Source organism: Protopterus annectens, chromosome 1.part0, assembly GCF_019279795.1.
Source record: "Protopterus annectens isolate FY-2018-M chromosome 1.part0, PAN1.0, whole genome shotgun sequence".
Taxonomy (NCBI): domain Eukaryota; kingdom Metazoa; phylum Chordata; order Ceratodontiformes; family Protopteridae; genus Protopterus; species Protopterus annectens.
Window position 1 is genome coordinate 1,858,847,169 of NC_056725.1, and position 16,682 is coordinate 1,858,863,850.

The 16,682-nt window shown below is 40.8% G+C and overlaps 1 protein-coding gene across 1 annotated transcript in view; it reads left to right on the forward strand.

The window, feature by feature from the left end:
• The window catches only part of LIFR (LIF receptor subunit alpha), a 1,345,198-nt gene that overhangs the window by 413,117 nt on the left and 915,399 nt on the right, over positions 1-16,682 (forward strand). Inside the window, exon 3 of the mRNA XM_044076229.1 lies at positions 8,670-8,939. Within this exon, the coding sequence (XP_043932164.1) occupies positions 8,670-8,939 (270 nt within the window). The remainder of the gene's footprint in view (positions 1-8,669; positions 8,940-16,682) is intronic.

Here is a 16,682-nt window from a genome sequence, read left to right on the forward strand (position 1 = left end):
TGTCGTGATGGAGTGCTGAAATGCTTAACTTTGTTCATAAAACATGATACGCCTTTAAGGAAAGCTTGGATGATGATGATGTCACTAATGAATAGGAGGGATAATACATATCACTGGATGTTTTAAGTTGAAATGTTTTATAAGTGTATGTTGAATAAACGTGTGTTAAGGTCTGAAGAAGCCACGCTGATGTGGTGAAAGCTCTTACCTAAATAAAGTACGATTTGGTTTATTTTATATGCTCGCTGTGCTTCGTTTTGCCTATAAGTATTTGATTTTATTACTATTGGGTTTATATTACTACTGCAATACATTTACCCGTGGATTTTTTTTTCTATGCTACTGTGTAATTTTAAGGACTCAGAAGATGGTTGTCTGCAGCACAGCTTTAGTTTAGGAGATATTTTGTTATTGAGGAAGTAGTACAAGTTCGAGTGAGAAGTGAGGTTTTATGGGGTTTTGTTGCTGTGGCTGGTTTGATGGTAGGTTTATCTTTGATAAGTGAGACTACAGTTTGAAGGAAGCATTTGTTAATGTTACTAGCAACTGTTGATGAAGTGTCTTCTGGGGAGGGAGTGAGTTGTTGTCTTTGGCCTGGATTTAGTAGATTTTGGACTGATGACCAGAATTTTTTAAGATTATTTTTATGTGTCTGCTGTAAGTTAAAGAAGTGGAGTTTTTTGTCATGCCTTACTATGTGCATGGTTTTATTTCTTATCTATCTATAGTGTAGACATTTTTCCTGGGATTTGTTGATGTGCCTTGCTTTCCAGGCCTTGTCTCTAAGCACCATTAGTTGCCTGCTGTTTTTAGATAGCCATGTTGTTGGATTAAGTTTTTAACTCTTTTTTTTTTTTGTTCTCCTAATGGGAGCATGTTCGTTCAGTGTATTGGTAAAGGTTTTATTAAGTTTGAGGGTGGCTTCTTCTAAAGGAAGAATTTTTTAACATTTTGTAATTGTATTGCTTGAGAGTGGCGATGAAATGGTCTGGGAAGCCTTCTAGCTTATCAGTGGGAGTGGTAAGCACTAGGTAGCCTATCTTCCACAAGAGGAATGGTTTCTGGCCCAGAAATTGTAGTTTATTGGCCATTTGGGCAGTTTTTCCATCCCTTTCAACTTTCTGGTTTAAAAGCCCGCGTTTGCACGGATTTACGGTTGTTTAAGCTCTGCCTAGCGGCGCTGAGCTGAGGTAAACTATTAATGGTGCCAGAAAGTCTGCTCTTCAGTTTTTCCCTTGACTCTTGCTAGTTCTTTCTCTCTTGCAATTCAAATAGCTTAATCACTTTGCACTTCAACAGGTTTTGTAGCAATTATTGTAGCACACACAATTGCCATCAGCACTAGTTGTTGTTCATAGAAATAGCTCCAGTACTTAGAAGTTATGACCACCCCTCCTGGCATGATTAAAAGGCAGTTCCCTGTGCTTGCTGGTATTAATCTAGTGCACTAGGGCATTCTGAGGCAGTGTAGCAACTGCCTCATGTACACAGACAACACTCTCCTCTTACCTCCCAACACTAAGACTTGTGAGAGATGTACTTATGTCACCAAATTGGAAGCTGCACACTCTCCAGACAAGACCGAACTAGCTGGTCAAGAGGAGAAGGTCAACACCTGCACCACACGACATAGAACACATAGCCCTCCAGAACACCCACCATCACATCTCTCGCATAAAAACACAAACCACACACCCCCCTTCGCAGAGGCTCTGACTAGAAATTTACCTAAACAGCAGAGACTTCCAAGACAGAAACGCACTCGACCACCACAACACAGCACAAACCACAGGACACACAGCTCACCTCCACAGTCTGCCCCTCAACCTAAGCCTAAACACTTTGCCCAATAAACTAATCATAGGTGACTCAATAGTGAGGTACACAGATGTCCCACTCACTAGGTTGAATAAGGAGAAGATAACAGTCAGCTGTCTGTCAGGTGCCAGAGTCCGACACATAACACACGCACTCAGGTCACTCCACAACAAGTACAAGTATGACTCTGTCATTGTCTATGTGGGTGTGAATGACCTGAGACGCACCTCCCTGGACTACATGAAAAGAGACATGGTGGAGCTCTCGGATTATGTGGCCCAGGCAGGTATGACCCTAGCCCTGAGCAGTATCCTACCGTCACCCAGAAATTCCACAGTACAAACAAAAAATGATTGACTTCACCAATTGGCTAAGTTTCGTCGTTGTAAGGGGATCCAGTATCTGTCTGCTTGGGGCAACATGATTGATAGACCACGATGCTTTGACAGAGATGGCCTGCATCTGTCACCTCTGGGTTTCCCAGTATTGGCTAAGGCTCTTGCCTCCCCTGTAGCGCCATTTTTAGGCGGTGTTCCAAAGACCAAATTACCACCGTAACAGCTATAAATAAATGCAATCTGAGGGTCATGCTGCTCAGCACTAGAAGTCTAAATCTCAAGATGCACTTGCTCGAAGCACTCCTCAAAATGGAGAACATCGACATTTGTACTGTAACAGAGACCTGGTTTAAAGCAGCAGAAAGCACCCCTGCGCTACCAGACTATAACTCATTCCACACCTTTCACCCCCGAAACTTTGAATCCCCAAATGATGTGGATACTCTACAAAAGGGCCTTACAGAAACAGATGCTTGGTGCCAGAGCCATGGGCTCAAGCTCAATGCCAAGAAATGTATTGTTATCCCCTTTGGGAAAAAAACATGTATCCATGAATTACCATATAGGTGGCAGTACACTAAACACAGAAAGTGTGATAAGAGACTTAGGGACACAGGTGGACAGTGGTCTCACACCACATCGCCACAACAGTCAGGAAATCCTTCTATGTGGCACACCTCATCACGAAGGGCTTTTCATCCAGAAAAAGGAGGTCATTGTCCCACTGTACTCATCCCTCATTAGACCCATTATAGAATACACCCATTTGGTATGTACCTCTCAAGACACCTGCAACAACTGGAAAGGCCTCAGAACTACCTCACTAAAAGAATCACAGGCCTAAAGCAGATGCCCTACGCTGACCGCCTTAAAAACTCCAGCTATACTCTGTCGCATATCGCCTACTCAGAGGCGATCTCTGCTTAACATACAAGGCCATGTCAAACCCAGAGCTGTTGGACATGCTACACTTAAAGAAATCCCAATCCCTCAGAGCTACGCCCAGGGATCTAAACCTTGTCATCACAATAAACAAAACATGTTGGAGGGATAGGTTCCTGACCCAGAGACTCCCCAGACTCTGGAATAGATTGCCCATACATGTCAAGCAGAGTGCCTCTTTGGACCTCTTCAAGAGGAACCTTGACGATTGGATGGGAGAAAGGAAATTCACCCCAGGGATCACGCCAGTCGCCTCTAGACAGGGGTCCAGGAAAGTAAATAATGTGGGAAGAAATAGCCAGGGAATTGTTATGGCTAGGCTTGTATAGGCCCTAGGGCTGATAGCCTAGTACCAACCTATGAACCTATGAAACATGGACCGTAGCTCCAAAGGTGGTGGTGTTTCCATATTCATAAAGGATATGCACACCTACAGACTAGTAGCCCAGGATAATGCATCTGAGATACTTCAGGTACAGCTAACATTGGGTAAGATGGCGATCCAGGTCATAGGCTGCTGTAGGTCCCAACCATGTCCCTAGACTCTCACTCCATGTTACTAAGCACCCTGGAATCTATCAAGGTCCAACCCAACACTCTCATACTAGGAGACTTCAACTACCCCTCCATCAACTGGGAGAAGTACTCAAGCATGAATACACTGGCCCAATGCTTCCTGGAATTCATCAGTTCCAATGCACTGAACCAGCTCATTCTTACTCCCACTAGAGGAAGCAACATCCTTGATCTGGTTATTACTAACACTGGCGACCGTTGCTCTACACCAGTAGTCATTCCCTCCCTAGTTAGATCTGACCATAAACTAATCACCATTGAAATCCTCATCTCACCCATACCCCCCGTAAAGGTAACCACCTTGAAAAAGTTCTCCAAAGCTGACTTTGGGCTCCTAAAAACAGAGGTGGCTAACTTCATGGCACCCATGCCAATGGGAAATAGCTGCATGACTGCTGAGTCATACACCAATGCACTGTACAATCATGTACATAAATGCATGGAACTAGCCACACCCAACAGAACCTAGACACTCTCCTCCAAAAAAAGGAAGCCGGTCCCCTGCCATTAATAAACTCTACAACAGAAGGAAGAAACTGTTTCAGAAAAAGGTAAAGTCCCATGACTGGAAAAACTCCCTTATTACCCTCAACAAAAAGTTGAGATCCCTCATTAAATCCTCTAAAGCCAGCTATGAAGGCAAAATTGCAGCAGACACTAAAAACAATCACAAAGCCTTCTATAATTATATCAAGAACCTCCATGGCAATACCCAGATTTGGTCTGAGTTACTGAACAATGGTACCTCCTATACTGAGCCAACAGATATTGCCAACATACTGGCCGGCAGATTCCGTGCCAACCTTACCCCCCCACCAAAGGACCGATCAATGCCAAGAATACAGCTTCCATGGGACCCGATAATATCCCTGGCTGTGTTCTACATGAACTACAAAGTGAACTGGCACCACATCTGTGTGCCCTGTTCAGTTGCAGCCTTACCTTAGGCTTTGTCCCTACCAGATGGCGCACTGTTACAGTCATCCCTCTCCATAAAGGGGAGCAACTACAGACCCTGGGAATTATCGCCCCATTAGCCTGACGAGTCTGATATGTAAAGCTATGGAGCACATCATCATGGACCTGATTAACAAGATATAGGAAATCCCCAAACTCTAGACTCCACGCGGTTTGGCTTTGTGAAAGGAAGATCATGCCTGCTCAACCTGGTTGACTTCTTTGAGTCAGTCACCAGGGCTGTGAATGAAGGTAAGGCAGTGCATACAGCTACTCAATCTGGCCAAGGCCTTTGATACCATTCCTCACTCAGGTATTATTGATAAACTCCCCAAACAAGGCATCAACCCGTATATCACTAGGTGGGTTGCAAATTGGCTCACAGATAGGACACACAGTGTGAAAGTAGTAGACTCCAAGTCAGACTGCCGACCAGTCACAAGTGGATTCCCACAGGTATCGGTCTTGGGTCCTCTCCTGTTTGGCATCTAATTCTCAGAAGTCTAGGCCAACACAAAGAGACTCTAGCTGACCACGTTTGCAGATGACTGCAAGCTGGGAGCCATTATTAACTCCCTTAGTGTTACAGACATCTACAGAAAGGCCTCAATGAGACCAATGACTAGTGTCGAAACTATGGCCTTAAGCTTAATGCCAAAAAATGTGTTATCATCCCCTATGGTAAAAACTCAGTTCCCACTAATTACCACATCGATGGGAGCCCACTGAACAGTGAAGGCATTATAAGAGATCTGGGGACATAGGTTGACAGCAACCTCTCCTTTGACCACCACATTGCCACTGTGATCAGAAAGTCCTTCTATGTGGCATATCTCATTACCAAGGGTTTTGCATCCAGGAAGAAAGAGATCATCTTCTTTCTCTACTCTACTCTCATTAGACCAGTCATTGAGTATAATGCCCCATTTGGCATGTACCTCACTAGACACCTGCAACAGCTAGAGAGGCCACAGAAGTACCTCATGAGCGTAGGCATTAAACACATGTCTTACACGGACAGACTCAAAAGACTCCAGCTATTCTTTGTCTCATATCGCCTACTTAGAGGCAATCTTTGCTTGGCTTACAAAGCCATGTCTAACCCAGCTGTGTTAGAAAAGCTACAACTAAAGAAATCCCAATCCCTTCGCACCACACACTCCAGAGACCTCAACCTCATTACCACAATCAACAGAACAAGCTGGAGGGACAGGTTCCTCACCCAGACACTGCACATGCTCTGGAATAGACTTCCCATGCATGTCAAGTAGAGCACCTCTCTGTCCCTTTTCAAGAGAAATCTTGATGACTGGATGGGTAATAGAAAGTTCACCCCGGGAATCACTCCAGTGGCTCTACTTGATAGAGGCACTGGGAGCTAACATCAGGTGGCACGATGCCGGGGCACTTCTATGGTGTTTTGAGTATATAATAGTTACCCCACCTGCTCTTTTGGTCTGGTACTATATCTTGGAGGGAGGATTTCAGTGTCTTTGACTTTGGGTTTTAGCTATGTTTTTCTCATACCAAGAATGCAGGGTTGTAATGAGATATGAAAGCTTGCAGTTTTTATATTGTATTTGATTTATAGAATGTTTTCAGTCAGTTGTAATTCAGTCATGAGTTTTCAGTCACTTGTGTTCAGTGATTTGTGTGTGCGTGTATATAAATATATATCAAATTGTTTCTTCAAACATTAAACACTGAGTATATTATGAGTGTGCATAAAAGCAACAGTAATTTCAGAGTGAATGTAAAATGAGAAAGACAAAAACACAGGTACCAGATGAATAGCTCGGTCTTCACCTCAGAGCCAGTAGTATGTATAAAAAGTCGAACTGCCACAGTAGAAGGAAAATTCTTTATTGCAAGGACAAAGTGAGCATTTTCACGACCTCCCAGGTTGCTACATCAGACTTAATAAAACATCCCATGCCTTTAAAGATATATATACTTTCAAAGTGACCAATCAGTTAAGACAATTAAATATTTGTATCAGATTCAATTAATTTAAAAATAGTGGAAAAAAACATAAATAGACATAAAACTGTTAAAAACAGTATGCAAGTTCAAATGTGAATGGCTATAGAACCATGTAGAAGGGAATTAGTGCTTTAAGGCTCTTGCCTTTAAAAATGGTTTCAAAGAAACAGTTTCATTAATGCCTGGGGGATTGTCTGCATTTAGTTGCAGAATTCATTTTTAATCAGCCTCTTCTGTTCTGTTTCTAATGTCACCTCCTCTGATATTTTCTTCCAGAGCTTCTAAAACTAAAACATTTAAAAACGTGGTGCATCCCTTCAGCTTCTTCATGTTTAGCTAGGGCACTACTCTCCTTTTTGTTTACTATGTCCCTCATATGTTAGTCTTGCCCACATAAAAAACTTTACAATATTGGCAAAAACTAAGTTAGACTATATTTCTAGTCCTGCAGTCAAAATAGAAATAAAATTAAATTCTAAACATTTGCTATGGATGTACAAAAGTGCTACATGAGAAAATATATGCAGGGACTGCAGAGCTTGTAAGTGCATTTTCTCATGTAGCAAGTTTTTTATGTGGGTATGCACCGTCTTTTTAAATTTTTAGTTTTAGAAGTTCTGGAAGAAAATATCAGAGGAGGTGACATTAGAAACAGAACAGAAGAGGCTGAGCAAAAATGGATTCTGCAACTAAATGCAGACAACCCCCAGGCATTAATGAAACTGTTTATTTGAAACCATTTTTAAAGGCAAGAGCTTTAAAGCATTAATTCCCTTCTGCGTGGTTCTATTGTTATTCACATTTGAACTTGCATACTGTTTTTAACAGTTTTATGTCTATTTATATTTTTCTACTATTTTTAAATTAATTGAATCTGATATAAATATTTAATTGTTTGTCTTAACTGATTGGTCACTTTGAAAGTATATATATCAATGAAGGCATGGGATATTTTATTAAGTCTGATGTAGCTACCTGGGAGGTCGTGAAAGTGCTCACTTTGTCCTTGCAATAAAGAATTTTACTTCTACTGTGGCAGTTTGACTTTTTATACATACTACTGAATGTAAAATGATCACAAAACTTAAACCGTTTTTGCAGGGGGCAGGCTCCCCTGCGTGAGCGCACACACACACACACACACACACACACACACACACACACACACACACACACACACTGTATATATACCAACTCCAAGATCACACAACAGTGGAGTAAGGGCAAACTCCTTTTCCCCTTTGCAACATGTCTCATATATGCTGCCAGCAAAACTCCATACAAAAAATCGTTTGCTCATATGACCATTCGTTCTTATGTACAGGTTAAAAAAGTATTCAGTTATATGATCATTCACTGTAATGACCTGTGACCACACCATATATATAATACATATACGGAGAGAGTGAGAGATAAATAGCTGTCTAGATGTACATATAGAGATATATGCATACACACAAAATATATATCTGCAGTAATGAATAATGGAGTTATGGGTGCATGCACATGGTACCAATATTACTGCTTGTCCAGGGCTGTGAGACATTAGCCCAAAGGGTGAGTGCATTATAATACCTGAGAGTTCAGTAATATGTGTAGCTTGCACACATCTTGCACTGCATTTAGTACTTTATGTATAATTATATGTTTTGTAACACATTTTAATGTAAAATAGTTTCATTACCCATTGTAACTAGTTAATTGTTATAATGGCTTATAGAAGTTCTGCTTAGTTAAAAAGTTATTATATGAAATTTTCAGGCTGTACACACACACACACACACACACACACACACACACACACACACACACACACACACCTATGTTAATGACCACATGCAAAAAAATGCAGACAGGGTGTAGCCAGAAATTTCGTGTTGCACATCTACCTCCCCTGATTTTATCCACTTCTAAATAAAAACTAATTCTCACAATTGATTACTCCTTAGCTTGGGTGACAGTGGGAGTAACAGTTTTGATTTGAATGTCAAACTGTTTTGTTATACTTTTTGGACTTCAAACTACAGAAATTACATTTCTTTTTGTTCTTTTCAGTTCCCTGTGGTCAGCTGTCAGTGGATAGAACAGTTCTTCGTGTTGGATCAAACATCACTGCAACATGCTACTTCTGTGTGGATAATGCTTCTACATCTGTTTCCTGGGAATATGGCCATAACAGAATTCCTGCAGATATGTATTTTCAGAACTCCTCCTCCGTGAGCACAGTATCATTGGTTAATTTGAATCTAACTAGCAAAGATGGACAAGTTCTCACATGTAAATCTGAATCAGGAGAGAGTTACTCTATCACCGTAATCACTGGCTGTGAGTACCTTTTTAGTATTCTATACAAGTTAATAAGATAGCAATTGTAGATTACAGAACCTTGCTTCACTTTCTTATACGTTCTTAGTACTCCTGTGAGAATCCCATTAAATGAAGTGCTACTTTATGCCAAGGAAGTCATGTCCAAAATGTGCCCAGAAGCACATGAAAGTATCTGAGAGTAGATTTTATTGAATTTCTAGAAGTAACTTTTACGTACCAGCCCCTTCCCATCCTCATCTATCGACCACAGTTCCTTTCATCCATTTAAGATGCTGACAGCATCCAGCAGTTAATAAGGTGCTACATTCCTGACTGCTGGCAACCAGGATAGTAGCTGCCTGGAACTCAGAGTCAAAGAAAAATTTAAATATGAGAAAAAGAAAATCTTTTAAATTGACAAAGTAAAGTGTCTTTTGTCTTACTTGTTCAGTTACAATGTTTTTACATTTAAACTGCTGCTTGCTGAGGGAAATGAATATCACAAATGCAATTTAGTGATTAAGTTGCACTAATGTAATGGCTATGTTTGTAGTCTGTCTTTCAAGTCTTTTAGGCTTGTATGTGTGCAGCTCACACAACTAGTTCTGCAGATATGAACATTAAACAGCTCGATAAGTGTTGCAGGTGTAAATGAGCAAAGAGATTGGATTCATAGCAGTCGTATGAAGGACAAATCATCAAATAAACTTCTAAAAATACACAAAATAACAAGTGAAAAGAGGAAAGCGGTTAATATTGAAGTATGACTAAAACAGAAGTAAAGCAGTGTCTTTTGCAAGAGAGAAAATCATTGCACACCCCAAGGGCTTTCCCCCGACATCCCATTTATCTTTATTACAGTAACTCTGCATTGCACAGCTGTAGAGAAAGGGCAGAAATCACAAACACTGAAAGCTGGCGCTGCTTCCCATCTGCAGCATTCTGCTTCATAAATGGCAACTGCACTGCAGCCGCAGTAAAAACAAAATGAAAAACAGTAACACATTTAGCTGTCTGACACACGTGCCAGGCAGACTAATAGGTGAAATGAAAAGAATAGATGATCAAATTCAGTTTCTGCAGTAAAACCACTGGAAATTTTGATATTCCTGAAACTATATCTGTTCTGTCTACATGTGATTTGATAGAAATGACTGGGATGAAACAGCATGATGTTACTAGATTCCCAGTCCAGTGTGTGCAGCCTGATAGGACATTCCATGGGTATATTGTTGATGCTTTGTTACAGGCCAGGTTGGATTGCAAAGGTTCAGGTTTGGAGGGAATGGCAAGAAGGGGGCCAGGCATTGCAGAGAGAAGAAAAACAGATTGGGTGTGAACAAAATTAGAAGTAGAAGAGAGTTGCAGTTAAGATTCATAAAGTAAGGATAAAATGTCATATACGGAGGTGCACCAGGGAATGTCTATTAAGCCTTTAGATTTAGAAACTGAAATGCCAGGAAAGCAAATCATTAATCCTCATATTTCCTTGGCACAGTCACAAGAGTTATCAGTAAATCTTTTATATAGGAAATCTAAAAAAGTAGTACTCTGTGCTGCATCAGATACATGTAAGCTAGTGAAAAACGTGTGTGTGGCTAAAGAATTTTCTGAGACATACGTAGAGGACTTGTCATGTGTTCAAGAAGCACATGTGACCAATTACACCCTAAGAGTCAGTATGCTGTTGTCAGCCTACAGAGTTACACATGTGTTCCTTAGGGACTGGGCTAGTCATCACTTGTCACAGCCCATTAATAGACAGCACTTGGATCAGAAACATATTCATCATAAGGATCACTGCTACTGTCTAATTCAGTATACACTGAGAATTAGCCAAAGGTGGAAACCAGTCCTATTCTGGTTTCTGGAGCAGTCTGACATCTCCGGAGCAGACTGGTTTCTTCCTTATGCCGAGGATATAAGCATGATCCTTCTCTGTAAAGGGAAGAACAAAACACCATATCTTCTGTTCTTTTTTCACAAGAAGCATATGGTTACTTGTTCACAAGAGTCTGTGTTTTCTTTATAGGTTACTTCAAGGAATGGTAAGTACCTCCAATTTAGGCCTTTTTCTGTTTAATTGCCCATGGCGGTTGTTTTTTCTATTGTGAATTTTTAGGGGGATCTTTTTTCAGTGGCCAGTGACATTCCACAGGGAAAAAAAGTCACTCAAGAAGAGTGACTGTGGGAGACAGATTATCCCAAAAGACTACCCTTTACTGTGCCCTCTTTACTTGAGTGAAGACCAGTAACAGTCATGACATGTGATAATGTCTGTCTGGTCTGCCAACATCTGGAGCTCTGCAGATGTTGTATGGGCTGGCTTCTTTTCAGCACTAGAACATAAGCCTGCATCATGGATAAAAAGCAGTCCGCCCTTTCCACTTTCAGTTCATGTTTTTGTGTGACAGTTGTTACCGAAAAATGCTTTGAGCTCTTGAGCAGGTGCTTCATGTGGTCCACTGTTTGATTCCGTCAGCCTCCATTTGCCTTACTATGATTCTGTGCAAGTCACTTAACCAGGCAGTGCTCACAGGCTGAGAATGAAAAAAGGTCCATGTGCATCAGTGCTCTAGCCTGATTAACAAGTCCAAGTTAAGATAAAAAGTTCTGTTTCCTGAAGTTGTAAGCTGAAATTCTATGAGAAAGTTTTGGTCATTCAGTGTGGTTTTTGCATTTTGTAGACATTTTCAAAAGCTAAGTGCCTTGTTGAGGAAATGTTTTTTTTTTAATTGACTACTGCTTTTACTGTGGTATTTGCTAATGAATGATTCCCAGGTAGCCTTTTGTAGGTCTGAAAAGCCCATGTGATTGTTGGCATCAGAGAGATCCCATGCAAAGTTTTAGCACCTAAGAGTTTGTTTTTAGGGGAGTCCCATCTTAAAGTAGACTGCCAGACTTATGCAGGTTTCCCAGGAAAAAAAAAAGAAGTAGAGAGGCAACCATTTGTGCTTAATTTACACTGGAAAAAAGCTGGAGGTGCTAGGTTAAGGGTTAGGGCAACTTCCTATTAGTGAAGTGCTTTCCTCCCAAGAAAGTCCTGAAAGGAACAGATTATTTTTTTTTCTAGGATGATAAGATCATGAAAAAGGATGCATTTAGGAATAGAAGGCTGCTCCCCGACATCTAATAGGTCCGAGGATACTCGATCCATTTAGGCAGTTGCACAGCCTCCAGTCGTGGTGTCTGTTTCACTTCTGATCTGACTAGAGGTGAATGTGTCCGTGACTTGTAGCACTTCTTTTTCGCCTCCTTCCATATCGTGATAAGAGGACATGGAGACTGCATTTCCTGAAGCAGATGATTCCAGTGTTTGCATAGAAATTAATTCTAACTCTATTAGTGCACAGAACACACCATGAGGGATAGAACAGCAGACCATGTGGGACAGAGCAGCAGATCTTGGTCAGTCCACTAAGTAATCCTGTGTGGCCGGGGCAGTACCCTCATGCTACTCCCCTTTCCCAGAAACTCAGACATATGGGCAACACACATCTGCTGTGTTTCTTAGCTTACTGGCTTTGGTTGTTCTGATGGTCATTTCTTTTCACTTTTGCAACAAGGATTTGCCTTGCAGGAGTTAAGTGAGCCACCTTTCTATTGTGGTAGGCCTTGCAGCAGGCTCTCATTCAGCCTCTCTCTTCAGGCTTACAGCCAAGCTAAGAGGAAAAAAGTCTTTCTCTTAGAGGGGAATCAACAAGTTTGTCCAAAGTTGAGAATCATTTAGTGCATACTTGCCAGGTGTACTTCCTTTAGGATGCAGTCTGGATGCTGAACAGAGGTATTGAGACAAAAGGGTGGTATCTAGACCTGTGGGGCCTCAGTGAAACCAAGTATACCTCTTTATTGCCATTATCTGAGACTTTTAAATGTACATTTGTGGCTGTTTCATTGGAGATTGACTCACAGCTACCAACTCCAAAGAAACATTATAGGTTTTATAGAGTTCATCATGTTTCCAAGTACCTTTACCAGAATCTGACAGCAGACGTCCAAGATGGCTGCACACTCAGCACTAGAGTCATTAGAGTGCTTCCAGTGTGTAAACTGAGAAATTGATAAAAAAAAAGCCAGTAAAAGTTAACCCTGAGTAAAATTCAGTTACTGGAATTATTTTCTATTAAATTTGTTGCCTGGATGCCAGAAGAAAAGTTTCGAGAAAGTAAAAGAAAAATCAACCAAAAAGGAGAAAAAGTTGTGTGAGAAAAGCCTTGTAGCTGTCCAGCAAAAGCAGTTAAAATTTCATCTTTAGTACAGAAAGTGACTTCCAGTAATTTACAGGAGAAAAATAAGTGAAATGCAAACACGTATTTAAAATAAACAAGATACTAGAGGAATATATGTTGTCGCCTCACAGTTAGACATTGCCCGTTCGATTCTCAGTTAGAGCGTCTTCTGTGTGGCGACATGCGTGAATGGCCGTTCCTTCGTTGAAGGTTGTGCATTAGGCCCGGCAAGCCAGCACGTCAAAATCTACTGACAATCATTAGCAGACCGGAGTTCCGCTGTGGCGACCCCTAACCGGGAAAAGCAAAAAGAAACAAACAAACTGGAGGAATATATAAAATCAAATGACAAAATGCAAAAAAAATATAGAAGAAACTCTATGAGCTCATCTGAACAGTCACATAAAGTTGCAGACATCGGAAGGTTGAAATGAAGGAAAGACTGGCTGTATGTTAGGCATTTTAAGAACTGTTTCATTTTAATAATAAAAAATAGAGGGTAGAGCATGTTGAGAAATCTGGCTATTTTCTATTGCACCTGCGAAACTGGAAGGAATAGACTGCATTTTTTTTTTAAGTACAAATAAGCAACTGAACTGTTGTTTCACCGCAGGATTTGTTGAGATGGTCCATTGTAAATCAAACCATGAGAGGTCAGCCAAGACCTATGTTAGTAAAGCACAATCATACCTCATCACTTCCAGATTTAGCTGTTAGCTGTTAAACTTCTCCTGGGCATAATTGAGTCTTTCATAAATATTTCCATTTGTGCCTTTTCTTGGTTTATACATCATCTGACTTGTACAGAATTTCATAAAAAAATTCTGAAAGGCCTCTAGTACCACTACATGTGCTGTGGTTATTTTTCTTGTCATAAGCTGCCTCATCCAGGCTGAAACTCCTCCTGATTTCCACTGCCTAAGTCACTATGCTAACTCAGCCATACCTTTTGTATAGGCTGACGGTTCATGTTTAGGAAGGCAGCCTAACTCTGACAGCAGCCTCCATCCCCTCACCAAAGCATGCTGGTAGACAGGTTGTGCAGATGTAAAGCAAATCACCACAAATAGATTCTGAATTTGGATGTCTGTCTGGATCTGACCAGGATGTGAGGTGTACCATTAATAGCCTGTTTGTTTTACCTCTGAGTGACATCTGAGATACTTCTGTTGCAGGGCAGCAACTCCACAAGCTTGGAGAATGGGTTCCTTCTCCCTGAAATGGATGTGTATTTATTTCCCCATTCACTCTTATACCCTTGATTCCCAGGGTACTTTTGTAACTAAAGTAAACCTTTTTTCAGCCAAGGTAACACTGGCTCCCTCATACTAAAAGATCTTCTATTCAAAACTTGGATATGTTCCTGTACAGAACCAGACTAATTTCACCTGTTCCTGACTTTCAACATCCCTAGATCACATGTGTACTGTGTAGTTTCACTTAGTGCATAGTATTGTGAACTAGGTGTTTAGTCCACCTTTTATAGCTATGATTTCTAGTTTATGACCCTGTTTGTCTATGGAAACTTCTTTTTGAATTTATGTTCAAGTAATTCTATATTTGTTGTGTAATATCTTAATATATGTGTGTGAATGAGAGGGAGGATAGAGGAATGGTGAGGATGCAGGGAGTAGAGGTGGTGAAGGTGGATGAGTTTAAATACTTGGGATCAACAGTTCAGAGTAATGGTGAGTGGAGAAGAGAGATGAAGAAGAGAGTACAGGCAAGGTGGAGTGGGTGGAGAAGAGTGTCAGGAGTGATTTGTGACAGACTAGTATCAGTAAGAGTGAAAGGGAAGGTCTACAAGAGGGTAGTGAGGCCAGCTGTGTTATATGGGTTGGAGACAGTGGCATTGACAAAAAGGCAGGAGTCAGAGCTTAACATGGCAGAGTTGAAGATGTTAAGATTTTCACTGGGTGTGACGAGGATGGACAGGATTAGGAATAAGTATATTAGAGGGTCAGCCCAGGTTGGAAGGTTTGGAGACAAAGCCAGAGAGGCAAGATTACGTTGGTTTGGGCATGTGCTGAGGAGGGATGCAGAGTATATTGGGAAAAAGATGCTAAGGATGAAGCTGCCAGGTAACAGGAAAAGAGGAAGGTCTAAGATAAGGTTTATGGATGTGGTGAGAAAGGACATGCAGGTGGTTGGTGTGACAGAGCAAGATGCAGAGGACAGGAAGAAATGGAAACAGTTGATCTGCTGTGGCGACCTCTGACGGGAGCAGCTGAAAGAAGAAGATCTTGTTTAATTTGTTTCTTAATGTTCTAACCACTGTATGTTGCATCATTTGTAAAACTCTGATTTTACTCCTTTTATATGTTCTATGCTCTTTGTACAAAATAGCTATGTTTATATAATTTTTTATTATTTTTATTTATTTATTTATTTTTTTTTTAGAATTTTTAACTATGTATCTGGAGCTTTTCTCCCTGGGCCACCACTGAAAACGGTCACCTTGTGTCTAGTCGGACTAACGCGGTAAAAAAATGGAAAATAAATAAATAAATAGAAAGTATTGCTTCATCATGCATGCTCTCTAACTCTGTCTGGGAAGAACCTTCTCAGCTGTCCAGCAAAAAGCAGTTCTAATTTCAGCTTTAGTATAGGAGATGGCTTACAGTAATGTAGAGGAAAGAACATAAGGCAAATGTACTCGAAAGGGACTCTCCCACACCCTAACCTGGCCACTTTAAGGCTGGCAGCTTGGATGATACCACACTAATTCCAGGCAGAAACAGATGTTATGATGATATGCTAAAAATTGTGAGAATGGATAGGAAACCCGAAACAGGGAAATCCTACCTTGCTAAATGGAAAATATTCTTCCGCTGATGCCGAACCAGGAACATAGCCCTAAACAAGGTTAAAGTGGCCAAGGCCCTGAAATACCTGTCTGACCAGAAGTCCATGCTTCAGATATTTCAGTCTGCCTATCCATGTACTCAGTGCCTTCAGGATCATGCATCTTATAACTTCAGGAAAAGATGTTACTCTACCATGAAAAATTAACAGTGTCACCTTTTGGACCGGGTGCTTCTGCCCATCTCCAACGTTACCCTGGAAAATGCTGTTTTTGGTTGCTATCATTTCTGTTAGGAGAAATCTAGAGATACAGTTTTTAAAGTTTACACAGCCTTTCATAGTGTTCCACAAGGATGGGATATCCCATTGTACATACCCTTCTTTTATGCCTTAGGTGTTCTTTAAGGTTTCAGTGAACCAAGCTATCCATTTCTCAGTTTTTTTTCTATTTCAGACAGACAGAGAGAGAGAGAAGAGAGGGCCCCTCATTTCTTGGATGTGCACAGATAGGTAACATTTGATTTGTACAGAACTAAAGAATACAGAAAATAATCCAAAAAGAACAATCATTTGTTTGTCTCCTAGCAAAAAGGAAACAATAGAAGACACTGTACATGGAAATTCTTTCTAAATGGCTAGCTCTTTTTTATTGCATGGTGTTGTACATTTGATGGCATGTCATCACCAGGGCATGTCAGAGGGCTGAGCCAACCTCACTTGGCATATC